General features: G+C 58.4%; 1 protein-coding gene across 5 annotated transcripts; it reads left to right on the forward strand.

The window, feature by feature from the left end:
* Positions 1-945: 945 nt before the first annotated feature.
* Positions 946-23,708, forward strand: RFTN2 (raftlin family member 2). Of its 5 annotated transcripts, none has more exons than XM_078604127.1 (10): positions 946-1,258; positions 7,303-7,540; positions 15,472-15,652; positions 16,246-16,354; positions 16,769-17,159; positions 18,258-18,344; positions 18,472-18,675; positions 19,225-19,367; positions 19,815-19,918; positions 20,828-23,708. In XM_078604127.1, exons 2-10 carry the CDS (start codon positions 7,396-7,398, stop codon positions 20,925-20,927), a joined length of 1,464 nt encoding a protein of 487 aa, XP_078460253.1. In that variant the 5' UTR covers positions 946-1,258; positions 7,303-7,395; the 3' UTR covers positions 20,928-23,708. The 5 variants fall into 5 exon arrangements, with proteins under 5 accessions (XP_078460253.1, XP_078460258.1, XP_078460256.1 ...); XM_078604130.1 differs by lacking the exon at positions 946-1,258 and adding an exon at positions 2,762-2,962; XM_078604131.1 differs by lacking the exon at positions 946-1,258 and adding an exon at positions 4,076-5,831.
* Positions 23,709-24,491: the final 783 nt, after the last annotated feature.

Below are 24,491 nucleotides of genomic sequence, written 5' to 3' on the forward strand. Positions count from 1 at the left end.
CCACGCGATTCTGGCACGATAACAACAACCGTGCAGTTTAGGTGTCACTCGTTTAAGCAGATCGAGTTTTGTTTCCACGTGGCCACGTGGTCACGACGTTTCACCGGAAAGTCGAGGGGGAAATATCGCGGGGGTCGAACCCGAGCGGCGGCCAACATCGCCGGCAACTTGCGGCGGCCTCTGTCAGACGAATTAGACGACGGGGAAGCGGCAGCCCTGGGCCCAGATGGGAGTCGCCATCACGAGACGAGAGCTGTCGACGAAAGGCGCCCATCCCATCTTCCCCCGCCTCCAGCCTGCACCGCTCTGCGCTCTGCAACACCTCCGCTGATGGAGTTTCTCGCCATGTGCAGACACGGGAGATGGCATCGGGTTCCGAGTCGCCGGGGCCCCCGGCAGGGCACGCCTCTGTAATTGGCGGCACTCGCAATGGCTCCCCGTTCGCCCTCCACCCACACCGTGCCCCCCTCCCTGCCCCCCGGCCCGTCCCACTGCGCCGCCGCTAAGCGATGCCACATGGCCGGCAGGCTCGCGGCAGGCTCTGCTCCTCATTGGGTGGTGGCCTGGCCCGCTCGCCCGCTCGCTCGCACCCAACAATGTCAACGATTCCTCGTGTAGCCTCTCACGAAGTGTCGGGCGGGCGATGTTAACCAGCGCCGCTGATTCCGGGCCGCCAGGGCGCACGACTCGCAAAGGTTTGTAACTTTAAACACCGCAACGGGTGACGCCTTTTAAAGGCCGAGTCGACCTAGTGGAGGCCCCGGGACTGGGTTCAAGGTATTGGCCGTCACTGTCATCGGTGAGTGGAGAAGTTCGAACGCGGGCTGCCCGAGTTCGGAACGCGATGCGGTGGCGCTAACCGATGCGCCACCGCTCCCTCCCCTCCTCTGGCTCCCCCGGGCTGAGGGGGGAGGGGGGAGGAAGTTTCCCCTCTCGCTCCCCCCGCCCCCCCCCGCCACTGCGTCCCCGACGGAGGCACAGCCACGAGCACCGCAACCACCACCGCCGCTGCTGCTACCATCGTCGCTCCTTCTCGCCGCCTCTCGCCGCCCTCCAGCTCGCCACAAACTTGGTGCGAGCGGCGCGGCCCGTGCCGGGGGGGCGTGGAGCCGCCAGGCGGAGAGAGACGCCGGCAGCAGCAGCAGCAGCAGCCCGGCAGAGATGCCGCTCGCGCCGCCGCCGCCGCCGCCACTGCTGCTGCTGCCCTCTGCCTCCTCTTCCTCCTCACCGCCGCCGCCGCCACTCGCCGTGTGAGGAGGTGAGGACCGTGAGGAGGTGGGGGCTGGGAGGAGGTGGGGGCTGTGAGGTGAGTGGGGTGAGGAGGTGGGGGCTGTGAGGAGGTGGGGGGGGGGGTGAGGACCGTGAGGAGGTGGGGGCCGTGAGGAGGTGGGGGGGGTGAGGACCGTGAGGAGGTGGGGGCTGTGAGGTAAGCGGGGTGAGGGGGGTGAGGACCGTGAGGAGGTGGGGGCCGTGAGGAGGTGAGGGGGGTGAGGAGGTGGGGGCTGTGAGGAGGTGAGGAGGTGGGGGCTTCCCACTGTCACCGCTGTTGCTGAGGCTGCTGGGGCCCTGCCGGCCGGGCCGGGGGGGCGGCCGCGTGGAATATTCCGTGAAAGTTTTGTGGGTAAAAGCGCGCGCCCGCGAGAGAGAGAGAGGGGCAGGCGGTGGGTTGGTAACGTTTGTCGGCATTGGTGCTGCTGGTGGTGGTGGTGCTGGTGGTGATGGTAATGGTGGTGGGTAGTTATGTCGGTAGTTGTAGTGGTGTTGGTGGTTGCGATAGTGATGCTGAAAGTGGTGAGAGTACCGGTGATGACGGTAGCAAATATAATTGTTGGGGGATCGCAGCTGGAGTCTCTGCGTACCAGACTCTCTGAGCCAGACTCTCTGAGCCAGGCACAGCGAGCCAGGCACAGCGAGCCAGGCACAGCGAGCCAGGCACAGCGAGCCAGGCACAGCGAGCCAGGCACAGCGAGCCAGGCACAGCGAGCCAGGCACAGCGAGCCAGGCACAGCGAGCCAGGCACAGCGAGCCAGGCACAGCGAGCCAGGCACAGCGAGCCAGGCACAGCGAGCCAGGCACAGCGAGCCAGGCACAGCGAGCCAGGCACAGCGAGCCAGGCACAGCGAGCCAGGCACAGCGAGCCAGGCACAGCGAGCCAGGCACAGCGAGCCAGGCACAGCGAGCCAGGCACAGCGAGCCAGGCACAGCGAGCCAGGCACAGCGAGCCAGGCACAGCGAGCCAGGCACAGCGAGCCAGGCACAGCGAGCCAGGCACAGCGAGCCAGGCACAGCGAGCCAGGCACAGCGAGCCAGGCACAGCGAGCCAGGCACAGCGAGCCAGGCACAGCGAGCCAGGCACAGCGAGCCAGGCACAGCGAGCCAGGCACAGCGAGCCAGGCACAGCGAGCCAGGCACAGCGAGCCAGGCACAGCGAGCCAGGCACAGCGAGCCAGGCACAGCGAGCCAGGCACAGCGAGCCAGGCACAGCGAGCCAGGCACAGCGAGCCAGGCACAGCGAGCCAGGCACAGCGAGCCAGGCACAGCGAGCCAGGCACAGCGAGCCAGGCACAGCGAGCCAGGCACAGCGAGCCAGGCACAGCGAGCCAGGCACAGCGAGCAGGGGAACGTGACTGTGGAGGCCGAGGCGACTCCGACGTTACGCAACCACGGGCCGACCTCGGCTCCGCAGGCGGCCGCGGCGATTCGCTCCCCGCCGCGCGATCTGCCGGCCCCATTGCCTCACCGCGCTTGTTGTGCAAACTGGCGGCCCTGCGCGGTGCTCGTGTGGACATACACACAAGGGGAGGCTCGCAGACAAACAGCAGCGCGCGTCTGCCGCTCGCAGCGCGGGGGCAGCTCGCGACAGGGCCGCAAGGGGACGACGGCCGACGGCGGAGACCGGCGATGGAATGGCAGCCGAAGGAGGGAGCGCGTCTGAGAATGGGTCCCCTGCGGAGATGAGGCAGTGAGATCGGCGTCGTGTGGCGGAGCGAGAAGCCTCGTCCCGCAGGGATGGGCCGCGCCGTGCGCTCCCCTCGCGTCAGCGGCGAGGCGCTCTTCCTTGCTTGGCCTTGTTGGCCTTACGTAAAGAGTATCTGAGTGTCGAATCATTCGCGATTGGGAGATCGATACTTACTAGAGATCACACATTGCATGTTTTTTTATAATTTTATGGGGCCCTATTAAAAGAAGTCTATTAAAAGAAGTTTGACGTTTCAGCCCCTACACCTTGGTTAGTTGGTGGATGTGCGTCTGACTTTCCCGGTGACCGGGGGGGGGGGGGGATGTTCATCTCTCTCTGTGAGAGTGTGAGAGAGTGAGAGAGAGTGTGAGAGAGTGTGTGAGAGAGTGTGTGAGTGAGAGTGAGGGAGAGAGAGAGTGAGTGAGAGTGTGTGAGAGAGTGTGTGAGTGAGAGTGAGGGAGAGAGAGAGTGAGTGAGAGTGAGTGAGAGTGTGAGAGAGAGAGTGTGAGAGGGTGTGAGAGAGTGTGTGAGTGAGAGTGAGGAAGAGAGAGAGTGAGTGAGAGTGTGAGAAAGAGAGAGTGTGAGAGTGAGTGAGAGTGTGTGAGAGAGAGAGAGAGTGTGAGAGAGTGTGTGAGAGAGTGTGAGAGTGAGGGAGAGAGAGAGTGAGTGAGAGTGAGTGAGAATGTGAGAGAGAGAGAGAGTGTGAGAGGGTGTGAGAGAGTGTGTGAGTGAGAGTGAGGAAGAGAGAGAGTGAGTGAGAGTGAGTGAGAGTGTGAGAGAGAGAGAGTGTGAGAGGGTGTGAGAGAGAGAGAGAGAGTGTGAGAGGGTGTGAGAGAGTGTGTGAGTGAGAGTGAGGAAGAGAGAGAGTGAGTGAGAGTGAGTGAGAGTGTGAGAGAGAGAGAGTGTGAGAGGGTGTGAGAGAGAGAGAGAGAGTGTGAGAGGGTGTGAGAGAGTGTGTGAGTGAGAGTGAGGAAGAGAGAGAGTGAGTGAGAGTGAGTGAGAGTGTGAGAGAGTGTGAGAGGGTGTGAGAGAGAGAGAGTGTGAGAGGGTGTGAGAGAGTGTGTGAGTGAGAGTGAGGAAGAGAGTGTGTGAGTGAGAGTGAGTGAGAGTGTGTGAGAGTGAGAGTGAGAGTGTGAGAGAGTGGGAGAGTGTGAGAGGGTGTGAGAGAGAGAGAGTGTGAGAGGGTGTGAGAGAGTGTGTGAGAGAGTGTGAGTGAGAGTGAGGAAGAGAGAGAGTGAGTGAGAGTGAGTGAGAGTGTGAGAGAGTGAGAGTGAGTGAGAGTGTGAGAGAGTGTGAGTGAGAGTGTGAGAGAGTGTGAGTCGAGTTGCGCGAGGTGAGCGAGGGCTGATGGGACGGTCTGGTGAGCCTGCTGCTGCTGCTGTTGTTGTTTATCAGGGGGAGAGAGAGAGAGACAACCCGCGGGGTTTGCGAGGCAGCTGTTCACAGCACCCGATGGCTCGGGGCCACGCGGATTCTCGCGCCACACTCGTGTCGCGCACACTCGTGTCGTGGTGCTGTTGGTCGGTGTGACAGGGGAGGATGTAGCGGCGATGGAGCGAAGAAGTCGACTTTGGTGAAGGAGCGAAATGGATTTTTGCATCGCAGGACTGTTTGAGATGGCGACTCCTTGGGGTGGCCTTCATTCAGCAGTGGATTGACCGTGGCTGATGATGATGAAGCTGATGCTTCACCACCAGTGACCGGGTGATGAAGCATCAGAGAGCCTCCCCACCGCTGCTGTCCAGTGGAGGAGGCTCTCATGAAGGCACCGGAATATTTCGTTAATTTTTAAACGAGGGGTGGCGCAGTGGTTTGCGCACCTCTCTATGATCCGGGTGACTTGATTTTGACTCCCGGCCACGGCGAAAGTGAGGCGCGAGCGATTTCCAGACCGGTTCTGTGCCTCCAACCCCACTCCTCCACTTCACTGGGACGCACAAACCAGGGCGGTGGCGATCGGTCATCCATCGGTGGATCAACAACGAGGCTGCACACCGCTTAAACTAATTTAGTAAATTGCCGCGCATTTACAATCCTCCTCTCGTGGCACCGGGGACTGGGAAACCTGGAGTGGACTTAGTTTCCCTACGAAGCCGGAGCTAGGAGCCACACCTAGGGTCACGCCACACTTCCTGCCCACATAACCGCGAATATAATTTCATTATTTTATTTTGTGTTGATTGTTTGCTCAGGCGTGAGACGGAAGGTGAGGTAGCGAGAGAGCTGGCCATTGACTGCCTTAGCAGAGGCTTCGAGAAATATGTAGATTGCCCTTTTAAAAAGTAACGCTCAACTTTGCCAGTGAGCCAGACGGCACGGCGATCAGAGGTCATGAGGGTCGTAGTAATTGGAAGCTCGCGAGTTTGAATCCCAGCTGTGTGGATCGGCTCAGGCCGTCGCCTCCAGGGCGGGGAGACGAGGCTTGTCCTGCGGCCAGGACAGCCCGGCCGCTGCGTCATCGAGAAACACGGGGCCTGCAGTCCCAGGGAGCGTTGAGTTTAAACAAACAAACACTCGTGCTGCTACATACCAAATGAACGTTGGGATAACCAAAGAGATGTTTAAATCCTGGGTGCCCAAGTGTAGCGGGCCGTCTCTGCCCGGTCATCAGTGACTGCAGAAAGTAACTAGATTCACGTTAAAATGGTTTTTGCACTTGGATCAATTCCACGTGAGAATAAGAAACATCGGTTTGACCGTCACGTGACAAACATTGCGCTCTGTGGCAGAGCGAGTGAAGAGGTGCTGGTGCCCCATACTGTGTAGAATGGATGTCATTTCAGGGTGATCTCAGAGGTAGCTCTGTGATGTCCGCTTCCGTGGGCCGTTCTCTAACACGCAGGGACACGCCGCTCTGCAACATCTCCAAACGGTGATTCGCCTCGTGACGCCGATAGTGTCGCGATGCACATTGTGGGAAATATGACAAGGAAGTCCGACGAGCCGGGATCTCCCAGTTGGCACTGGTCAGTGCAGTGCGACGTTTATTGAGAGACGTGGACGCCCTGGCCAACGGCTCCATGTGGACGAGCGGCCCAGGAGAGGCTTGTGCTGTAATTCTAATTAGCGAGCTGTAATTGCAGCCGTTTAACCCGAGCAGCGCGGGGGCCGCGGTGAAGTCACTCGCGCACTGGCGGAGATGGAACCAGTGCAGTCATCTCCCCCCCCTCATTCTCCACTCTCCTCCTGTCTCTCCCTCCTTTCTTGATCTCCTCTCCCTTCCCATGTATCCACTCTCCCGTCTCTTCTCTCTTCCCTCGGTCCGCTTTACCGTCTCATCTGCATGATCCTCCACGTGTCGGTTTCACGTCAACATTGTTGGGGTTTAGGATCTGGCCAGGGTTTAGTGTCAGCTGGGTCTGTTCGGGTCAGTGACCCGGATAATGTTTGTGCATCTAGCACACCACATACAGTATACCCTACACCATAGCTGTGGCTACTGGTCGCTTGCCACCTACCATGGCGAGACGACCGATCACATTTCTCGCTGTCAAAATGTGAGGTGGGTGATGAGGCCCCGGTTGTGACTGAATGTTTGTGGAGCCGAGCAGGATGGGAATGGTGTCCAAGTGTTTACACAACGGCAATAAAACGCAGTTCCCATCTCCGCTTTCACCCGATCGTGTTTTCATCGCAACGTTACTTCCTGTCAAACGTGCACGAATCTCGTTCGGGGTCTGCTCAGAACATCATCTCTCAGGGTTGCAAAACGACGACAGCTTTGTGATAAAACCAACAGAGGTAGTGGCATGGGGATACCTTGAAGCTGCCTTAGGAATGTGGAATTTCCACCGAGGAATCTGGACCGCTGGAGAAGATACGTACCACCGGGTGTTTGTGTGACGGGAGAGGTGGTTTTGGTGTTCGCACTCGGACACCGCTCACTGTACACACTCAAGGTGGTGGGGGAGGGCAGTGATAGTGAGGGTGGGGTGCAGACTTGGGGAGCCTTGGCCCAATAGTGCCGTGGACTTGTGCCCGTGCGTGCACGAGCATTGTACATTTCACCTGGTTCAAAGTGGCCGTGGTGCAGTGTTTTCAGCGCACTACGCTTCAAACCCCGTGACCCGAGTTTGATTCCCACTGACAACCAACATTACTGAAGAATATCTGAACCGGTTCTGGGCCTCCCCGAGGTCGACTCAGCCTCAAATGAGTATCTGATGCGGTGTGTAAACAGCACCGGGGAGATAAAGGTGGCCAGGCGAGGTGCCGGGCACGCCACCCCCCCCTTAAGCTCTACGCCGCATCAGCCTAAATATGTGCTCTCTAACATCACTTGGCCCAACAGTCTTGTTAAAGTCTGCATGGGGGATCTTTGTCTTTGTGTGCGACACCTGCAGTGACCCGCGTCTGTGCCAGGCGGTAGCAGCAGTAGCAGCAGCGGTGACGCCGGTGGTGGCGGTGCCGTGCTGCCAGAACCGGCGCCAGCAGCCATGGGGTGTGGCCTGCGCAAGCTGGAGGACGCGGACGAGGGCAGCCCCGGCAAGATCTTCTCCACGCTGAACCGGCAGCAGGTGGAGGCGCGCGTGAGCCCGGCGTACGAGTGCCTCCCCCTCGACTTCACCACCGCCCGCTCAGGTACCCCCGCTCAGGTACCCCGCTCAGGTACCCCCGCTCAGGTACCCCGCTCGGCCCCCCGCGGGTACTCGCTGGGCCTTACGCGAGCATCCCGGTCTCAACGGACGGCGCGGTCGCACGGGAATCTTGCTTGAGGCGTCGAGTGGGGTCACGGGGCCAGGTTCACGGGGTCAGGTTCACGGGGTCACGGGGTCAGCGACGGGACTGCTGCGGCGTGCGTGGTTCTGCTTCTATTGCGGAATCTGCCTTCTCGTGTGGGAGCACCGCGTGCCCCGCCACGGAGAAACGGCGATTACTGGACGTTAATTAAAGTAGATGGGGCCCCGCGGGAGGCGCTGGGAAAATGTGAATCTAAAAACGTAACGGGGAGCGGAGATGGCGCGAGGCACAGAGACGTGGCCGTGACGGCCAAGTCTCCGTGACGTTTTGTCGCGCTCGCGGGTCTACGTCGACTTCCATCGTGAGCCGTCAGCTGGAGCGAGCGGCATTCGCCAGTCAGAGAGATCCGCTCGTGAAGGCGATGACGACCGCTCACGCTATCGCGTGCTCGTGAACGTCAGTCGGTGATCACCGGGAATGCGCCCAATCTCATCAGACCCTGGAAGCTAAGCAGGGCTTAGCCTGGACATTCCAGCACTCGAAAGTATGACTGCCGTGTCAGCGGGTGGGGACACTTGTTATCATGCGCAATTATTGAGAGTCCAGTCCGTCATGGTTGCGCCGCGCTCATCGCACTCGGTTAGCTCTTAGGAACAACAACAATGCCGCTGCCGCTGCTGCTGCTTCAAGGCTGTTGCGCAGCTGACTCCGACTCGAGGATGGGTCCCGAGGCCCTGCCACCGGTCACTGTGTCCACGTGTTTGGGCCGGAGACCCCGGTGAAATTGTGCTGTCCGTGTCGGTGCACAAGGCTTACGATGTGCGGGGAAGCAGAGCGCGGTGCAGCAAAGCGTGTTGTTTGACTGCACTTCTACGCTCCCCTCCTTTACGAACCCACACTCACCAGCGTAGCCAAGTATCGTCAAAACCCCCACGGCTTGGGGAGGCCCTCATCCACCAGCGGAGTGCTCAACACAGTCAACGTACACAACTCGTCCCGTGTTCCTGTAGAGCATTCTGGGTATAACTCCTCAGCCAACCGTCCGCGTCGCCTCTGGTCAACTCTGCGTGCCCTTCTCCATCGCAACCGAGGGGCGACTTGGCGCCATCGCCCGGCCGACTCTTCGCTCGCCGTTAAGTTCGATCGCTTGTCACGGAGACGACGTCACGCGCTCGCCTCCACCCGCACGAAACCTCTCTCGGCCTGTCATGGCCAACCCCGGCCATTCCTTCTTCCGCCCCTCATTCTACCCTCCTCTCATTCTACCCCCCCCCCCCCCCCCCCCCCCAGGTCTACCGCCGGCCAGCGCCTCCAAGCATCGCGCTGTCGAACTTGCGATCGTGGTTCCTCACGTTGCTAATGCCTCTGTCCAGTCCGGTCCTTTCCCTCCGTCACTTAAACCGGGCCGAGTGCCTCCTCCGCTAAGCGCAGCTCGCTCCGAACCCGAGGACCCCGCAAACTACCCGCCCCGTCACCACCTCGTCAACCGTCTCCAAACTCCTGGAGCGCCTCGCCCTCAGCATAATCCAAGATCACCCCCCCCATCGTTTTCCCCACTTGAGGCCACCCTCCGCCCAGCCCACTCCGCCGACACCGCACCCTTTCGATGGCCGTCGACGTCTCGAGGCATCGTCGCTCCGGTCGGCCTCGACGTGTCGGCCGCTTTCCGCCTGCGGTTTTATTTCACAACTTGGCAGCACACCCATAGGGTGGCTCGCCCCACGTCTCCCTGACAGAACTTGCGACCTCGAGGTCGGCGGCTCCTCGGCCCCGGTGGTCCCCCCAGCCCCTTCAGCGTTGCTCAGGGATCCGTCCTGGGCCCTCGTCTGTCCTCGGTCGGCATCTCCCCACTTGGTCGCCTCGTCCATAGTCGCGGCGTGAACTCCAAACTCTCGCACCTATGCCGACGACGCTCATTTACGCTCCACGCTAACCTCCGCTCGGGGCCACTCGCCCTCACTTGTTGTACCTCAGCCTGACGGAAACTGGTTTGGAGTCCCTTTTGACCAGTTTCAAACCATGTGGGTTTCCTCAGTCCTAGGAGTGTGGTACAGATCAGTAAAACCGTGGCCAATTCGGAGGCGTTCAGCTAATTTGCTCCTCTTCACGGAGTCTTTCAGGATTCGGCAGTGCGTAGCTCGCAGGAAGAAGTGAGAGTGTTCCCACGTGAGTGGCAGCAGGAAGCTCGCGCCGGGTTGACCGGGAGGCCGGGCCCCGTCAGCGAAACTCTTGAGGAGGTCAAACAGTCACGGTTTGGGTTTTGTAGACAACAAAGTCAAATGAATGCGCGAATGTCGTTAATCTGGCCGCAGCAGCCGCATCAGCGGTCCCTGGACGAACGGAAGAATTTGGATTCCTGAGCACAGAGAAGTGAGAGCGTTTTACCATCTTCGGTCACGGCCGGCTGTGTCGGGGCATTCGAAAACAACAACAACAACACGTGTGTGATGCCGCGTTGGCAGCAGTGGTGCCCGAGCACAAATAATAATGCTTACTCAGTCGCCAAGCACACTGCAGCCCTAAAGAGGAAATAACTCATCATAAACAACGCGATCTCTCTCCGCTCCTCCTCGTGCACGATAGCAGCCATCGGCAACAACCAACGGCAAATAATTTGGCTTGTTTTGTAACTTCTACATTTTTGGCAGCGTTTGAGGGAGCGAGGTTGCGGTTTAACGGTCTGTGGCACGTCAGCCCTCCGCTTCGCTCTCTCTCTCTGATGTGTTCTGCGAGACGTTCATGATGGGCGTTTATGGCCATGGGTCTGCGGAGCGGCGCGTAGTCTCCCTCTCCCACAAGGTCCTGCGGGCCTCACTTCCTGCCCGCAGGGCCACACATATGGCATTGTTTTGTAAACTCTCCCACACTCCCCCGCCCTCGCTCACTCTCGCTCGCCCTCCCTCCCCTCCTGGCCCGCACCACCACCACCGCCGCTACCGCCAACAGCCAGAGAATGTGCCCAACCCAGCCAAAATGTGTCTCCAATCATGAGCGTTTACTCGCACGAGAGGGGGAGAGAGAGAGGCACGCAGACAATCGACAAAGAGTAAAAGTGCTTTGGGCGTTTGTTTTCTGGGGTGGTTGAGAGAGTGAGAAGGAGAGAGGAGGTGCTGGGTGGTGGAGAGGGGGAGAGGGGGGCTGGGTGGTGGAGAGAGTGAGAGGGGGACAGGGGGAGAGGGGGGCTGGGTGGTGGAGAGGGAGAGAGGGGGGAGAGGGGTGCTGGGTGGTTGAGAGAGTGAGGGGGGGAGAGGGGGGCTGGGTGGTGGAGAGAGTGAGGGGGGGAGAGGGGGGCTGGGTGGTGGAGAGGGAGAGAGGGGGGGAGAGGGGTACTGGGTGGTTGAGAGAGTGAGGGGGGGAGAGGGGGGCTGGGTGGTGGAGAGAGTGAGGGGGGAGAGGGGGGAGGGGGGCTGGGTGGTTGAGAGGGGGGGGAGAGGGGTGGTGGGGAGGGGGGAGGGGGGAGAGGGGGGCTGGGTGGTTGAGAGGGGGAGAGGGGGGCTGGGTGGTGGTGAGGGGTGGCTGGGTGGCTGGGTGGTTGAGAGAGTGACACTGTCACATGTATTGGGTTATTATGACCGCTGCAGTCACTAGAGGTCGCTGCACTCGCCACAATGTTTTTAAAATCTTTATTCTGTCTGCAAGAAGGGTAACTGGATCCGGACACAACACTACCATCACCACCACCACCACCACAATCAATACCACCACCACTGCCACCGCCAGCATGCAACCACCGCCATCGCCAACACCACCACCAACACTATGACCACCACATTCATCAGCACAACCAACACCATAACCAACACCACCACCACCAACATTATCACCACCACAATCATCAGCACAACCAACACCATAACCAACACGACCACCGCCAACATCACCACCACCAACACTATCACCACCACAATCATCAGCACAACCAACACCATAACCAACACCACCACCACCACCAACATTATCACCACCACAATCATCAGCACAACCAACACCATAACCAACACCACCACCGCCAACATCACCACCACCAACACTATCACCACTACAATCATCAGCACAACCAACACCATAACCAACACCACCACCGCCAACATCACCACCACCAACACTATCACCACCACAATCATCAGCACAACCAACACCATAACCAACACCATAACCAACACCACCACCGCCAACATCACCACTACCAACACTATCACCACCACAATCATCAGCACAACCAACACCATAACCAACACCACCATCGCCGCCAGTGGCTGTGACGGACGGCGCAGTAAACCGTGGCCGAGCGGGAGCCGGAATGGCTGCGTGTGGGGACAATCTCCACACTGCAGCTAAACATCTCCTATTCAGCTCGCACACGACCGGCCCGAGTGTTGTTGGTGGTGGTTTAACTTGGCACTCGTCTGTGCCATTCTCTGTTTGCTCCGGCCACGCGAACGTCTCTCAAGGTTGAACCGCAGCCCTGGGGGAGATCAGCTGTAGACGGTGCAATATAGAATTATTCCTGCCGTAAGAATGTGGAAATTCCACCGTTGGCTTGGATCCATCAAAGAACTCCAACAAAGCCCTGTTCTCATTTGACCGCTGAGGCGGTTGGGCCTCGGCAAAATGTGGGCGTGAAGTCAACGCGACGGACCTCGGTTTGTACAGAGTCCCCTTGCTGCCATACAGACTACCATGGCTGCCATACAGACTACCCTGCTGCCATACAGACTACCATGGCTGCCATACAGACTACCCTGCTGCCATACAGACTACCATGGCTGCCATACAGACTACCCTACTGCCATACAGACTACCTTGCTGCCATACAGACTACCCTGACTGCCATACAGCCTAGCCTGGCTGCCATACAGACTACCTTGCTGCCCTGCTGAGTCCCCTGGCTGCTGTGTCCCCCGTGGGCTGGCGTGGGGGGGAGGGGCAGGATTGGTTCAGATGTCACTCGCCACTGACGTTGGCTACGGCCAGGAATCTAACTCGGGTGGCGGGGTTGGTAGGGTGGTGCGCTAACCATTGTGCCACCACTCCTCCGGTACAAAGACCTGCGCCGTCATTCTGCTGGAGCAAATGAGTCCTTCGACCTTCTGACACGCACGCGTACACACGCACAGATGCATGCACACACGTGCACAAACATGCACACGCGCCCGCTTTGCACAAGCTTGGAAGGAGGCCCATGTATGAAACGAGAGGCGAGAATTGGAATTTTAAACACACGCGTCGTTCAGCCGGCACCGGCATCCAAACTCGGGTGGGAGAATGGGGGCGGCTGGGGGAGGAGAGGGGGGAGCAGTGGCAACAGCTGCCGGGAGGGGGGCCCTCCCCCTCTACCCCCCCCCCCCCAACCCTGTTTCCCAGACGCACACTGCCTGCCGCATCGCATAAATATATGCGAGCCGAAAAATGCGATCTCTATCGCAGGATAGAGATCGCCGTTGGGGCCACGGCTAACGAAGCGGTCACGCCGGGGGGGCAGGGGGGGGCGAGCGATGCACGCCGGCGCTCGGTAACCCTGCACCTCGCTCGCTTTGCCCGCTCGCCGTCACCCCCACCTCACAGCACGGAGGCATTTACGGTCGAGAGATGTCCGGTCGGCCTGTAACTTCCCTCTCCTGGGCAGTGGCCTCCCCCATCCTTCTCCCTTCCCTCCGTCCCCAGCTGCTCGTGTCCAGCGGTGATCTCTGCGATGTCGTCTCCATGCTGCTGCTGCTGCTGCTCTCACCTCGTCTTCCGTTGTCTTTCTCCGCTTCACTTTACCTTCTCCGGCGCCGATTCCTATGCCCGTCGGTCGAATATATACGGTGGGTTAAGAGGACATTGGGAATGGGATGGACAGGAAACGCGATGAACAAAGCGGCGTTGAAAATCATGGGATGCAAAAGCAATGAACAGAACGATGGTGAGGTTGAGACACGGGGAAGGAAGTGGCGTGGAGCTCCGGCATGTCGTGCCATAGCCACAGGCAGCTCTCCTGCAGGTAGGAGGTGAAGAGGAAGACAAAGATAGATGCTGTGGGGAGCATGGTGATACGGCAGTCTTTCTGCTGCTGCTGGTGGTGGTGCCCATGCACGTACACAGCGGCTGCGCGTATCACTCGAGAAGCGGCGTGCGTGCGAGCACGTGGCCCGGCGCTCGCGTGCTCTCGTGTCTCCACGGTTTTGTCAAGAGCTCGTTGTTGGCAGGACCCTGCTCCCGAGCGCCAGCGCGCTCCTCTGCAGCTGTGCGCGATGAACTCTCCGCAGCGCTCGCAATTAGGGCAATTTGAATGCGGTAATGGTATTCACAATCTGTTAGGGTTCGTGAATTATGCATTGATGCACGCGACTGTTTAACTCTTGAGCTCAGTATTGCCGTGGCTGCTGCCGCTGCCGCCGCCGCCGTGGCTGCTGCCACCGCCACTGCTGCCTACTGCTGCCGCTGCTGCTGCTACTGCCGCTGCTGCTGCTGCTACTGCTGCCGCTGCTGCTGCCGCCACTGCTGCTGCCGCTGCTGCCACTGCTACTGCCGCTGCTGTATTCTTTGTTTTTACGCTGTGAAGTCGGAGCGCCGTCTCTGGGACGTGCGTTTCCCTTCACCCCGTGACGCTCAAAGAATGGAAATTATCTCTTAAAAATCTGGTGATCGCCGGATGTTTAAGGGCGCAGGGTCCAAGTTCGACGCAAAATTCTACAACACGCAACGCAGGATAATCGTGGGCGTCGTTGTAGAGAGCGTGCATAACAGAAGAGATGGCAGACACTACGCCTCCTTTGCGTATATTGTGCCCGCTTATTCATCGTTCTACGTCAATGCTGCCATCTGCAGAAGTTCTCTATGCTCTGCATTTGGCTTCTGCCCGCAGGCACATGGGACGTGTTGCTTAAGAGTCTCCGCAGCGACGCTGCTGCTTGTCTCGTCCTAAATATCTGCACGTGTTCCACTGCTTGACCGTGCGGCTTCATAGCCATTGGTAGAAGATTGGGAGACAGCGTCCGTGGCGGCCGTGACGTTTAAGAGTGTGGGCCTCTCCTCCGGCCTCTCCTCCGGCCACTCCTCCGGCCTCTCCTCCGGCCACTCCTCCGGCCTGCTCTGCGGCCCGTGCCAGGCGTGTGTACGAGTTGTTCGGTCTCGTCTGCTTTGTTTTAAATTTTGCACCAATTACGCTGTCTCAGCCATTAGCGTCCATCACGGGGCGAGCGGTGTGTTCTCTGTGTACCCTGAGAGATAATGATCCCTCGCAGCCACATGGCTCCTAGCTCACAGAGACGGCTCGCAGTGTGAAGGTCACGAGGTCATAGTGTAGTCGGGGGTCAACTCGTATCATCACCACCAACATTGCCATCGTCATAGCCTTTGTCATCATGATTATCATCACCATCATGATCATCATCAGAAATGGGAATGTGGAATTGCCATCATTGGCTTCGTCAAAGTCTCTCTTGCTTCAGCAGAGAGACCCCCACAGTGTATTTAAGAATCCAACGATGCAGATTCCTCAAGATCCAGATCCAGTAGTCATGTGCACTGCTGCATTGGACTCGCATGGCGTCATCTGTTTACACATTGCTACAAGTCACCCCCTTTATCTGTTTAATGTTTCTGTAACTTCATCTTGTCATTTTGCCTTGTTATTGATTGTAATTGTAGTCGTTTGTCGCTACGTGGCCGCAGACGCTCTACCCCAGGGCATGCAGGCTGTGCAGAACACGCTGTTGTTGTTGTTGTTGTAATTATTATTGTTCAGGGATACACAGACGCACTGTGCGACGGTGTATAGGCCGAGGAGCGTGTCCTCTGGTTGTTGTGGTTGTTGTAGTTGTTGTTTGTGGTTGCGGCGTGGCATGCAGATGCGCTGCCCGAGGGCGTGCAGGCCGTGGCGTCCGTGCTCGACCTCCCGGCGCGGCTCCACGACCTCGGTCGCCGGGGATTTTGGGTAGCGGCGGTCCACCCGCTGCTGTTGCCGTGGGGACGCCGCCGCTCGTTGCTCGACCAGATGCTCCGCCTCGTCCTCGTGCGTCCATCACCCAGGTGACGCCCCGCGCGACCGCCCACGGGGCTCGTGGTTGGGTGGGTTGGTGGAATTGTGGTGGCTGAATCGGTGAGTTGATGGTGGGCGAGTGATTATGTGGATGGGTAGGGGAGTGGTAGGTAGGTGAGTTGGTAGGAGAGGCGTCCTCAGCCATCGGCTCGCCCATGGGGAGTCTGTCTCGCCAGTGGGGGTCTCCTGCCTCCCCTCTCCCTGCTGCCCACGTGCTGCCTGATTGTATCCACTTCCTATAGGTCAGGGAATCGATTCCACGTCCCACTTTCACTGCAATCAATTCCCCATCGATTGCCATTAATAAACAAACCGGAGTCGAGGCTCACGAAACCCAACCAGGAAACAGCCAAACAGCCGTCCTGTTGAGGAGCCTTTCACTAATTCGTGTGAAGTGAAGCCCTGAGGGACGGGAGGGGGAGGCAGGACGAGACCGTCGATACAAATCATCGTGTTCACCATCGACACGAACTATCGTGTTGACCGTCGACACGAACCATCGTGTTCACCGGCGACACAAACCATCGTGTTCACCGTCGCCTGTGCTCATTTGTGGTTGTGCATTCGCTGTGACCGGGAGCAGCGCTGGATCCGGCTCGGAGCCCCCAGGGAGGTTCCGGCTCCTGGTGGAGGAGTGCCCGCTCTCCAGCCCGGAGCTCACCACAGAAGCCTTCAAGACCTTCCTCAAGAAGGTCGGTCGGGGCGGGCACCGTCGCCCAGAATTCAGCCACAGAGTTTCCGGTTCACCGCCTGGTGGAGCGTTAACGTCAGTTGTGCGATGCACAGACTGATCCCTGCCATAGTTATGTGGAGTTTACATCACTGGCTCTGCATACATGGCTATTGATGGGGTTATTGTGTCTGTTCTCATTCGCCCTCCCCCGTCTCCTTTTCTCCCCATCTCCATGTCTCGTGTTTTCGCTGTTTTGCCATCTCCCACATTTTGCTGTCTCCCTGCATTTGTATCCCCTTGCCTCTCCATCTTCCTGTCTTCCCATCTCTCTCTCTCCATTTCCGCATGCTGCCTTTCAATTTCCCCATCTCTCCCCCCCCCCACTTGCCCCCCACCTCCCCCCCACCTGCACCCCCCCCCGCGCCGCCCGTAGTCTCTGGAGGCGGCGGTGGAGCGGGGCCACTCGTACGTGGGTGCCGTCGCCCAGTACTCCCCCAGCGGCGCCGGCTCGCTGCCCCGTTGCTCCGGCCGCAGCGTCGCCAGCGAGCTCCCGTCCGCCCGCTCGCTCGCCTCGGACGAGCGCGCCACGCCGCCCGGGAGACGGAGCAATGGGGCATCCCCCGAGGGGGAGCACGGCGCCGCCGCCGCCGCCAGCGAGGGGGAGGCGGACGAGGAGGAGGAGGACGACGACGAGGTTTTCGCCGAGACGACGCCCGACGCGCGAGCGGCGCCAGGGAGGGAAGACTCGCCGGAGGAGGAGGCGGCAGCGGTGCGGGAACTCGAGGGGGAATCGACGGAGAGCGGCGGCCACGGCGGTGGCTACGGTAAGACGACGGCACTCGCGCCCGGCCAACAAGATTCACCAATAAATAACAGATTTTACGAGGCCATCGGTTTGACTCGTGCGATGGACATCACCACCGCTGGCAGAGTATCAGCACCCGGGGATGACTTGCAGGGATCTCGCAGGTAACTCCGTGATATCCACTTCCGCGGGCCGTTCTCCAACACGGGCGGTCCCACTGTGCGAGGGCTCCGAATGTATTCTTCGTCTTGTGACTGGACACTGGTCATACAATCTGAAGAATATTTTCGGTAATTCACGAAACAAAGAGTTTTATTTCTGGCGAGCACCATCCAATGTTTTGAGACCTTCCTAAGGCTCCGCAGCATAACAATCACAGGACCCTCACGCAGCTGAAACCGTTTCTCCAACGTTCACCGGGACCGGGTTGGTGAATTCCGAGCGCACTGAATCCCCACGCCTTGCGCCACGGGCACTGGACTCCCCCTGCCGGCGAGCTCCTCCTGCGGCGTCGCTAGCGGTGGTACGGGTGGCCGGGGTGCCCTCTTGTGCCGCGTCGGTGGCGCTGTCCTCGCGATATCGCGCTGGCCGCTGAGCAGCAGGTGCAGCGAGCAACACGCGGAGCGGCGAATCGGGGACCGGGAAATCGGCCGCCCCCGGCACCCCTCCTCGCCCACGCACAGCGGTGGGCGCCGGGGCCCGTTAGCGTCGAGCCCAGGTCTCCCGCGTTGCCAAGGAGACGTGCAGTCACACCGGGTGCTCGCCCGGCGCTTTATAGATGGGTAGTGTGGTTATCTACCTGCCTGCCCCTCCCTGTGTGCTCGTTTTCCATGCTACGTACACATCCACCTGCTTTACTCGCTTAGCTCCCGAACTACCTACTCGGCTCTCTACCTATCAAATCTCCTGCCCACCCACTTGTCTACTGACCCACCTACCTGCATGCCTGCCTGTCTGTCCACCTAAATCCCTACCTACCCCCCTGTTCACATTCTTGCCTACCTCTGATACCTATCACCACAGCCATTGACTCACTCAACTACCTGCTTAACTACCTCCCTCCTACCTACATGTGCATACTCGCCCACCTACCCACCCACACACCTCCCTCTCGCAGAGGAATACGGTGCACAAAGACAAAGAGAGGCCCCCTCATCGCCAGACGTGTTCTTGGGGCGAGTGCTGTTAGCAAGCACCGATGAAGGTCGGCACGCTCAGACTTGCACACACATTGTCCGTATCCTGCTGCTCGCCCAAGTAAAAATGGTCCCCGCATTTGACCTTCCCTACCCCCCCCCCATTCACCCCCCTCCCCCCCCCCGTTGCTGCAGACCTGCGCGTGTTCCTGCTCTACAACGTGCCGGAGGACCAGCGCCCCGGTCCCGCCTACTACACGGACACGCTGCCAATCAGAGTCACCCGCCGTGGACATGCCCTCTCCGCGCTCGACGCCGATTGGCTGGACCGCCTAAGCCGCCACCTGGAGGAGGGGGCCACCCTGGCCGACGCCCAAATCTTGCCGTTCACCGGGAGAGGTGGGGGCCGGGGAGAGGGTGGGGGTCACAGTGGGAGGGGGGGGCGGGGTTGCCCCCTACTGAGATGTCTGGAATCGCGGCTGCGAGGATCTGTGGTTCACCATACGTGGTCGTGATTTGAGGGTTGGTGACCGGTTCGTCCGTCACACGGGGCCGGGCGCAGAGCGGGCGACCGGTCAGGGGTTGTGCAAATGGTTTATGAATTGTTAGCGTCGAGCCAACGGATGAACCGAGAGGGAGCACACAGCAGGAGAGACGGAGCAAGCGAGACGGACGAGACGGACGGGCAGGTGACGCCGCCGCCGCACTGGCGGTGGCAGACAGTGAGACAATCAACAATTGACTCTCGAATCGTGGCCCGGAATCTGACAATTCCTGAAATCATGAATCATGCAGCAGTAGAAGGGGGGTGGGGGGGCAGCCTCGCTTGTGCTACACACACAAAGTGTGACTGATGGTGGTGATCACGGTGATGATTATGACGGCAATATTGCCGAGTATATTATTGATGACGATAGTGACGATGACCATGCCCCACCACCACCACAGGCGACCGAGGACCCAAGGCGCTGGAGGGGCTCCTCGTCTTCGAAGAAAATGTCGACACGTCCTCGTGCTCCTCCTCCTGCTCGTCGCCAGAGATGAGGACGGGGAACGATGTGATCGTGGTGGAGCAGCTCACCCTGATTGAGGTGGACAACAACAACATCATCAACAACATCCACTACAGCAACATCAACATCCACTACAGCAAAATCAACATCAATAACAACATCCACTACAGTAACATAAATAACATCCACTACAACAACATAAACAACAACAGTATCAACAACAACATCGACTAGAGCGCTGAGCTAGAAACCCAGCTACCGGAATTTGATTCCAGCTCGTGGCCAACACCAGTGACAAATATCTGAACTGGTCCTAGGCCTTCCCTAGGTTGACACAGCCTCAAATGATTACCTCGTGCGGCGTGTAAACCATCAGCACCGAGGAGACAAAGGTGGCACGGCGTGGTGTTGCCCACACCACCCCCGTGTGCGCCGTGCCAGCCTGCGTCAGTGCTCTCTAGCAGCACTTAGCCCGACAGTCTGCAAGGCTACACAGGGGCTCGTTGTGCGTGCGCTCGTGTCCAGGGCTGCGAGGTGAAGACGGACTACGTGCCGCTGCTGCACACGCTCGCCGAGTCGGGCTGGCTGCTCACCGCCATCCTGCCCACCCCTGTCGTGAAGCCCGACAGGTGAGGCCGGTGGTGTCGTCGTGTGTGGGAGTATGTGAGAGAGAGAGAGTGTGAGAGTGTGTGAGAGGGCGTGTGAGAGAGTGTGAGAGAGTGTGTGAGAGTGTGTGAGAGAGAGTGTGAGTGTGAGAGAGTGGGTTAGAGAGTGTGTGAGAGAGTGTGTTAGAGAGCGTGTGAGAGAGTGTGTGAGAAAGTGTGTGAGAGTGCGTGTGTGAGTGCGTATGTGAGTGTGTGAGAGAGTGTGTGAGAGTGTGAGAGGGTGTGTGAGAGTGTGAGAGGGTGTGTGAGAGTGTGTGAGAGTGAGAGAGAGCGTGTGTGTGAGAGAGTGTGAGAGAGAGTGTGTGTGAGAGTGTGTGAGAGTGAGAGAGAGCGTGTGAGAGCGCGGTTGTGAGAGAGCGTGTGAGAGCGTGTGAGAGAGTGTGAGAGAGCATGTGTGGGTGTGAGATGGGTGAGTGTATATGTGATGTATGTGGTTTGTGTCTTTGGGGAGCATTCGTGGAGTGGTTAGCACGCTGCGCTACCTACCCAGCGACTCGAGTTCCATTTACGCTCACGGCCAACACCAGTGACGATTATCTGAACTGGTCCTAAGCCTCCCCTAGGTTGACTCAAATGAGTATTGTACCTGGTGTTATTTGTAAAGATTGCCACTCGGGAGACAAAGGCGGCCGGGCGTGGTGCTTGCCACCCACTGCCTCATGTGCCATGTTGGTCTTCATTAGAGCTCACTAACAGCACTTACGTAACAGTCTGTTAAGGCTATATGGGGGATCTTTGTCTTTGTGTGGGGAGCAGTGGCGTAGTTAGCGTGTGTGTACTTTACACTTTAGCGAGCTGAGCTGACGGAGCAAAGGAGGCCGACACGTGGGAATCATGTGATTGTGTGATCACGTGTTCTGTGTTTGTTCACAGCGAAGGAAACTTGGTGAGCAAGCAGATCGTCTTCCTGCAGAGACCCATGCAGCCCGCAAGACCCACACCAGACACCCCCAAGAGTGGGAAGAAGGCATGATGATGATGGTAGAAGAAGGCGTCATGATGATGGTGGTGGTGGTGCTATAAGAAGGCGTGGTCATGATGATTTTGGTGGAAGGCGTAATGATGATGATGGTGGTGGTGCTGGAAGAAGATCCAGGAGCCATGCGGAACAGCAAATGTGTGCACACACAGGAACGATGACGACGATGACGACCGCCACTCGGTCACCGCGGTGGCTTCACCACAGCACAATGCCACATGGGGCCCCCTCATTCACCGCGGTGCATGTGCCAGGCTATGTGCACTTTTAGGCCACGTGAAGTGTCAAAGGCTTTTTTTGTTATTTCCTTTGAACCTATCTACGTGACTTTACCAAACGACCCAAAGAATATATCAAAGGCTGTTCATCTTTCTGCGCACACACACCCATACGCACGCACCCAGATCGCCCGTTTAGCTATACACACAAATCCACTTGTGCGCATGCACACACACTCGCACACACGCGCACACACACACGCCGACGCTGCAGAACAGGACAGCAACGTCAGTTCGGTGCACGTTGAGTGGTTGTGCCCATTACGAACACGCGCGCACGTCACACGCACGCGCGCCACCACGCCGCGATCAAGGCCGTGACCCCGCACGCACGCGGGACACGGTCGCATCAGCGTGAACAGTCGGACGCAGAGTCGCTCGCTCACGGCTCTTCCTAAGATCGCGCCCCCCTCACCAGGGCCCCCCTGTGGCCGCGACCAGTAAATGCAACGTGCGCTCTCGAAATACTTTTCCTTCGCAGTCGCCGTGCCAACGTGAGACAGTGTTTGGAGGTCCATGGAACTCTGATCCCAGGGTCACAATGTAATACATTATTTGAACCCAACCCCCTCTTCCTCTAGCCGGTCCGCGCCGTTCTCGCTGTCCCAAAGCTGCAGCGATGGTGGGGTTGGCCGGTTTGTCTCTCGCACCTTTGTAGAGACAACCGCCAGTGTGGGGACACCTGAGCGGACACCCGACACCGATGTAGGATTATGACCCACGGTGGGGGGCGGGGTCAATTTACTTTTGGAGAACGCTTAACCCAGGGTTCAAATTATATTTCTTCTCATACCAGTCCAAATTCTGTGGGGTCCAAATGCTTTCTCGCACCGGCCGACAGCAGAGCTCCGACGGGCAGAGCCCGGCCACTCGCGAGCAGCGCCGGTGGCCATGGCCGGAGACGCCGCCGGCACGTGGCCGAGAGAGACACGAGGCAGTGGGCCACGCCGGCCGGGCAGCCGGCACGCCGTCGGGGTCACGGGGCGACCCGCGGGGCCGGGGGGCTCGACGTTGGATTTGAGGTTTTGGGGTCAGGCTCCCCCTGGGCACGCTAAAAACGGTGACCCGCCTGGCCCCTGTCCCGTCGGCTGTGGGCGGTGAACGAGACGAGGGCGGCAGCGTTCCCAGATCCCCGCGTCTGCGGTTGAGAACGATCATTCTCAACCACAGAACGATATTCTGTCTAAAAGCGTATATGCAATTTTAACGTGCAGTATTTTCCTCGAGATTCCACGGTATGTTACAAACTGTGCTCTGTTTAGCCTTCAGAAAGCAGAGCGATCTGTATTTTGAAGCATCTTGTTTATGGGAATGAGGTAATCATCAAGATTGTCAAAAACTTTGATGAGAGTATTTTTTATATCGAAAACCGTTTTTTGTTTCTTTTTACACTTTCGCAGTATTAACGAATTACGATGCCGCCCGCCAGTGTGTGTCTTGCTTCCAAGGAAGGGCTAATAATTATCTGCATCGCTCGCTATTTAATTAACGTGAGGCGTCCGCACGATTGTTCACGCGTGTTTGCCGGACTCTTAAGCCATTGTACGCGACTCACGGTTGCTGCCAAAATGTCCCTGCCGGGGAGAACGTCTCGCGAGAGAGAGAACGTCTCCCTCCGTCTCGCGAGAGAGAGAACGTCTCCCTCCGTCTCGCGAGAGAGAGAACGTCTCCCTCCGTCTCGCGAGGGAGAGAACGTCTCGCGAGAGAGAGAACGTCTCTCTCCGTCTCGCGAGGGAGAGAACGTCTCTCTCCGTCTCGCGAGGGAGAGAACGTCTCTCTCCGTCTCGCGAGGGCCCTGCCGGAGAGAACGTTTCGCGACGGAGGCCACGGGGCGGCCGCTTCCTGGCGCGCCGCGCGATATCGCCGCGTCCGCTCGGCGACGTCGCACCGTCCGTTTTGCACAAATATCTTCAAATCACGATTACCTTTGCTCGCTTCGTTTTTTCGTATATATTTTTTTCATTTCCTAACGATATTTACGGAATGGCAAACGCGATTATTAATATTTCTACAATAAAATGTACGGCCATCCGTTAAATGCACGTATTTCAAAATGCGTTTGGGATAAATTGCCGGCACGTTTGGTGGTCACGCGCCGTCGTGATTTTCTCACCGCGTACGCGCTGCCCACGCCCCACAGAGGATCCATTCGGAGACTCGCAGCAGGTGTACGGCGAGAGAACGGGAGTCGAATAACTTCTGAGCGGTCTCCAATTCGTACTTGAAGTTCATCAATGCACAGAATCACGATGTAAATAATGTGAATTAATTACAGAGTAAAGGGAAACCGATATCGCGATCATGGTCACTTCGTGAAATGCGCATTGTGGTGTCGTGTGGGGAAGAGCGATGTCGTCGCGGCAGCCCTCGTGAAGCCGCCGGTCGAGCGGTGGGGGCGCGTGCCACGCCGCCCGACTGCACGTGGCACCACCACCAGCACCACCACCACCCAGGAGGCCATTGCCGTTGCAATAAAAACAGAACCCTGCGCAGCCAATCAACGGTCCGGAGAGGTCGCTTTTGTTTGGCGAACGTGTGTCAAGTGAACCGAAGTTTACGTTGCCCGCATGCTCCGGTGAGTTTGGGGCCGTGGGCGGTCACCTGTTGTAAATCCTGAACCAGTGGTGGGAATTCGACATTGCTATGGTTGAGGGTGAGTTTATCCATAGCCCTAGGATGGCCACTGTATTGTATGATGACCATGGGGTGCCACTCATTTCCGTTGATGGCCCTGAGACAGTGGTGGAAACTCCACGTTTCTGTGGTGGGGCAGTGTATCTATTGCATCGATACATCCATTGGTGTCAGCTTCGGGTTCAGAGGTCGACGGTCAACGAGTTCCAGCGCCGACTCTCGGCCCAAGCCCTCGCGATGCTCCGCGTGCTGCAGGTGGATCGCACACAACAACAAATGTTGTGTGGACGTCCAGGTGCCACACCCTGACTCGCCAGGAGAACGCAGCAAAGCACGTGGATTAATCGCCATCTCTTTCCATCTCTACGGAGATTTAGTGTTACCCCCTCGTGCGCGAGGGTTCTCTTCGGGTTCTCTGGTTTCCTCTCTTGACTTAAAGCTTTCGTGACTGCAGGAATTCGTTCATGAAGCCATCCATATATATAGACGCAGACACACTTTAAACCGAGAAGATGGGTACAAACTGAGCAATCATTGGAACGACGTTATCAACCAGTTTAAGTCATAACTGGCTGTGATGTTCCCATCCTACCACCTCCCGATGTTAGTTTTGTGCTTTATGCTTATCTCAAACCTGCGCTGTCAC

The sequence above is a fragment of the Lampetra planeri genome, chromosome 21 (genome assembly GCF_965212315.1).
Source record: "Lampetra planeri chromosome 21, kcLamPlan1.2.h2, whole genome shotgun sequence".
In the NCBI taxonomy this organism is placed as follows: domain Eukaryota; kingdom Metazoa; phylum Chordata; class Hyperoartia; order Petromyzontiformes; family Petromyzontidae; genus Lampetra; species Lampetra planeri.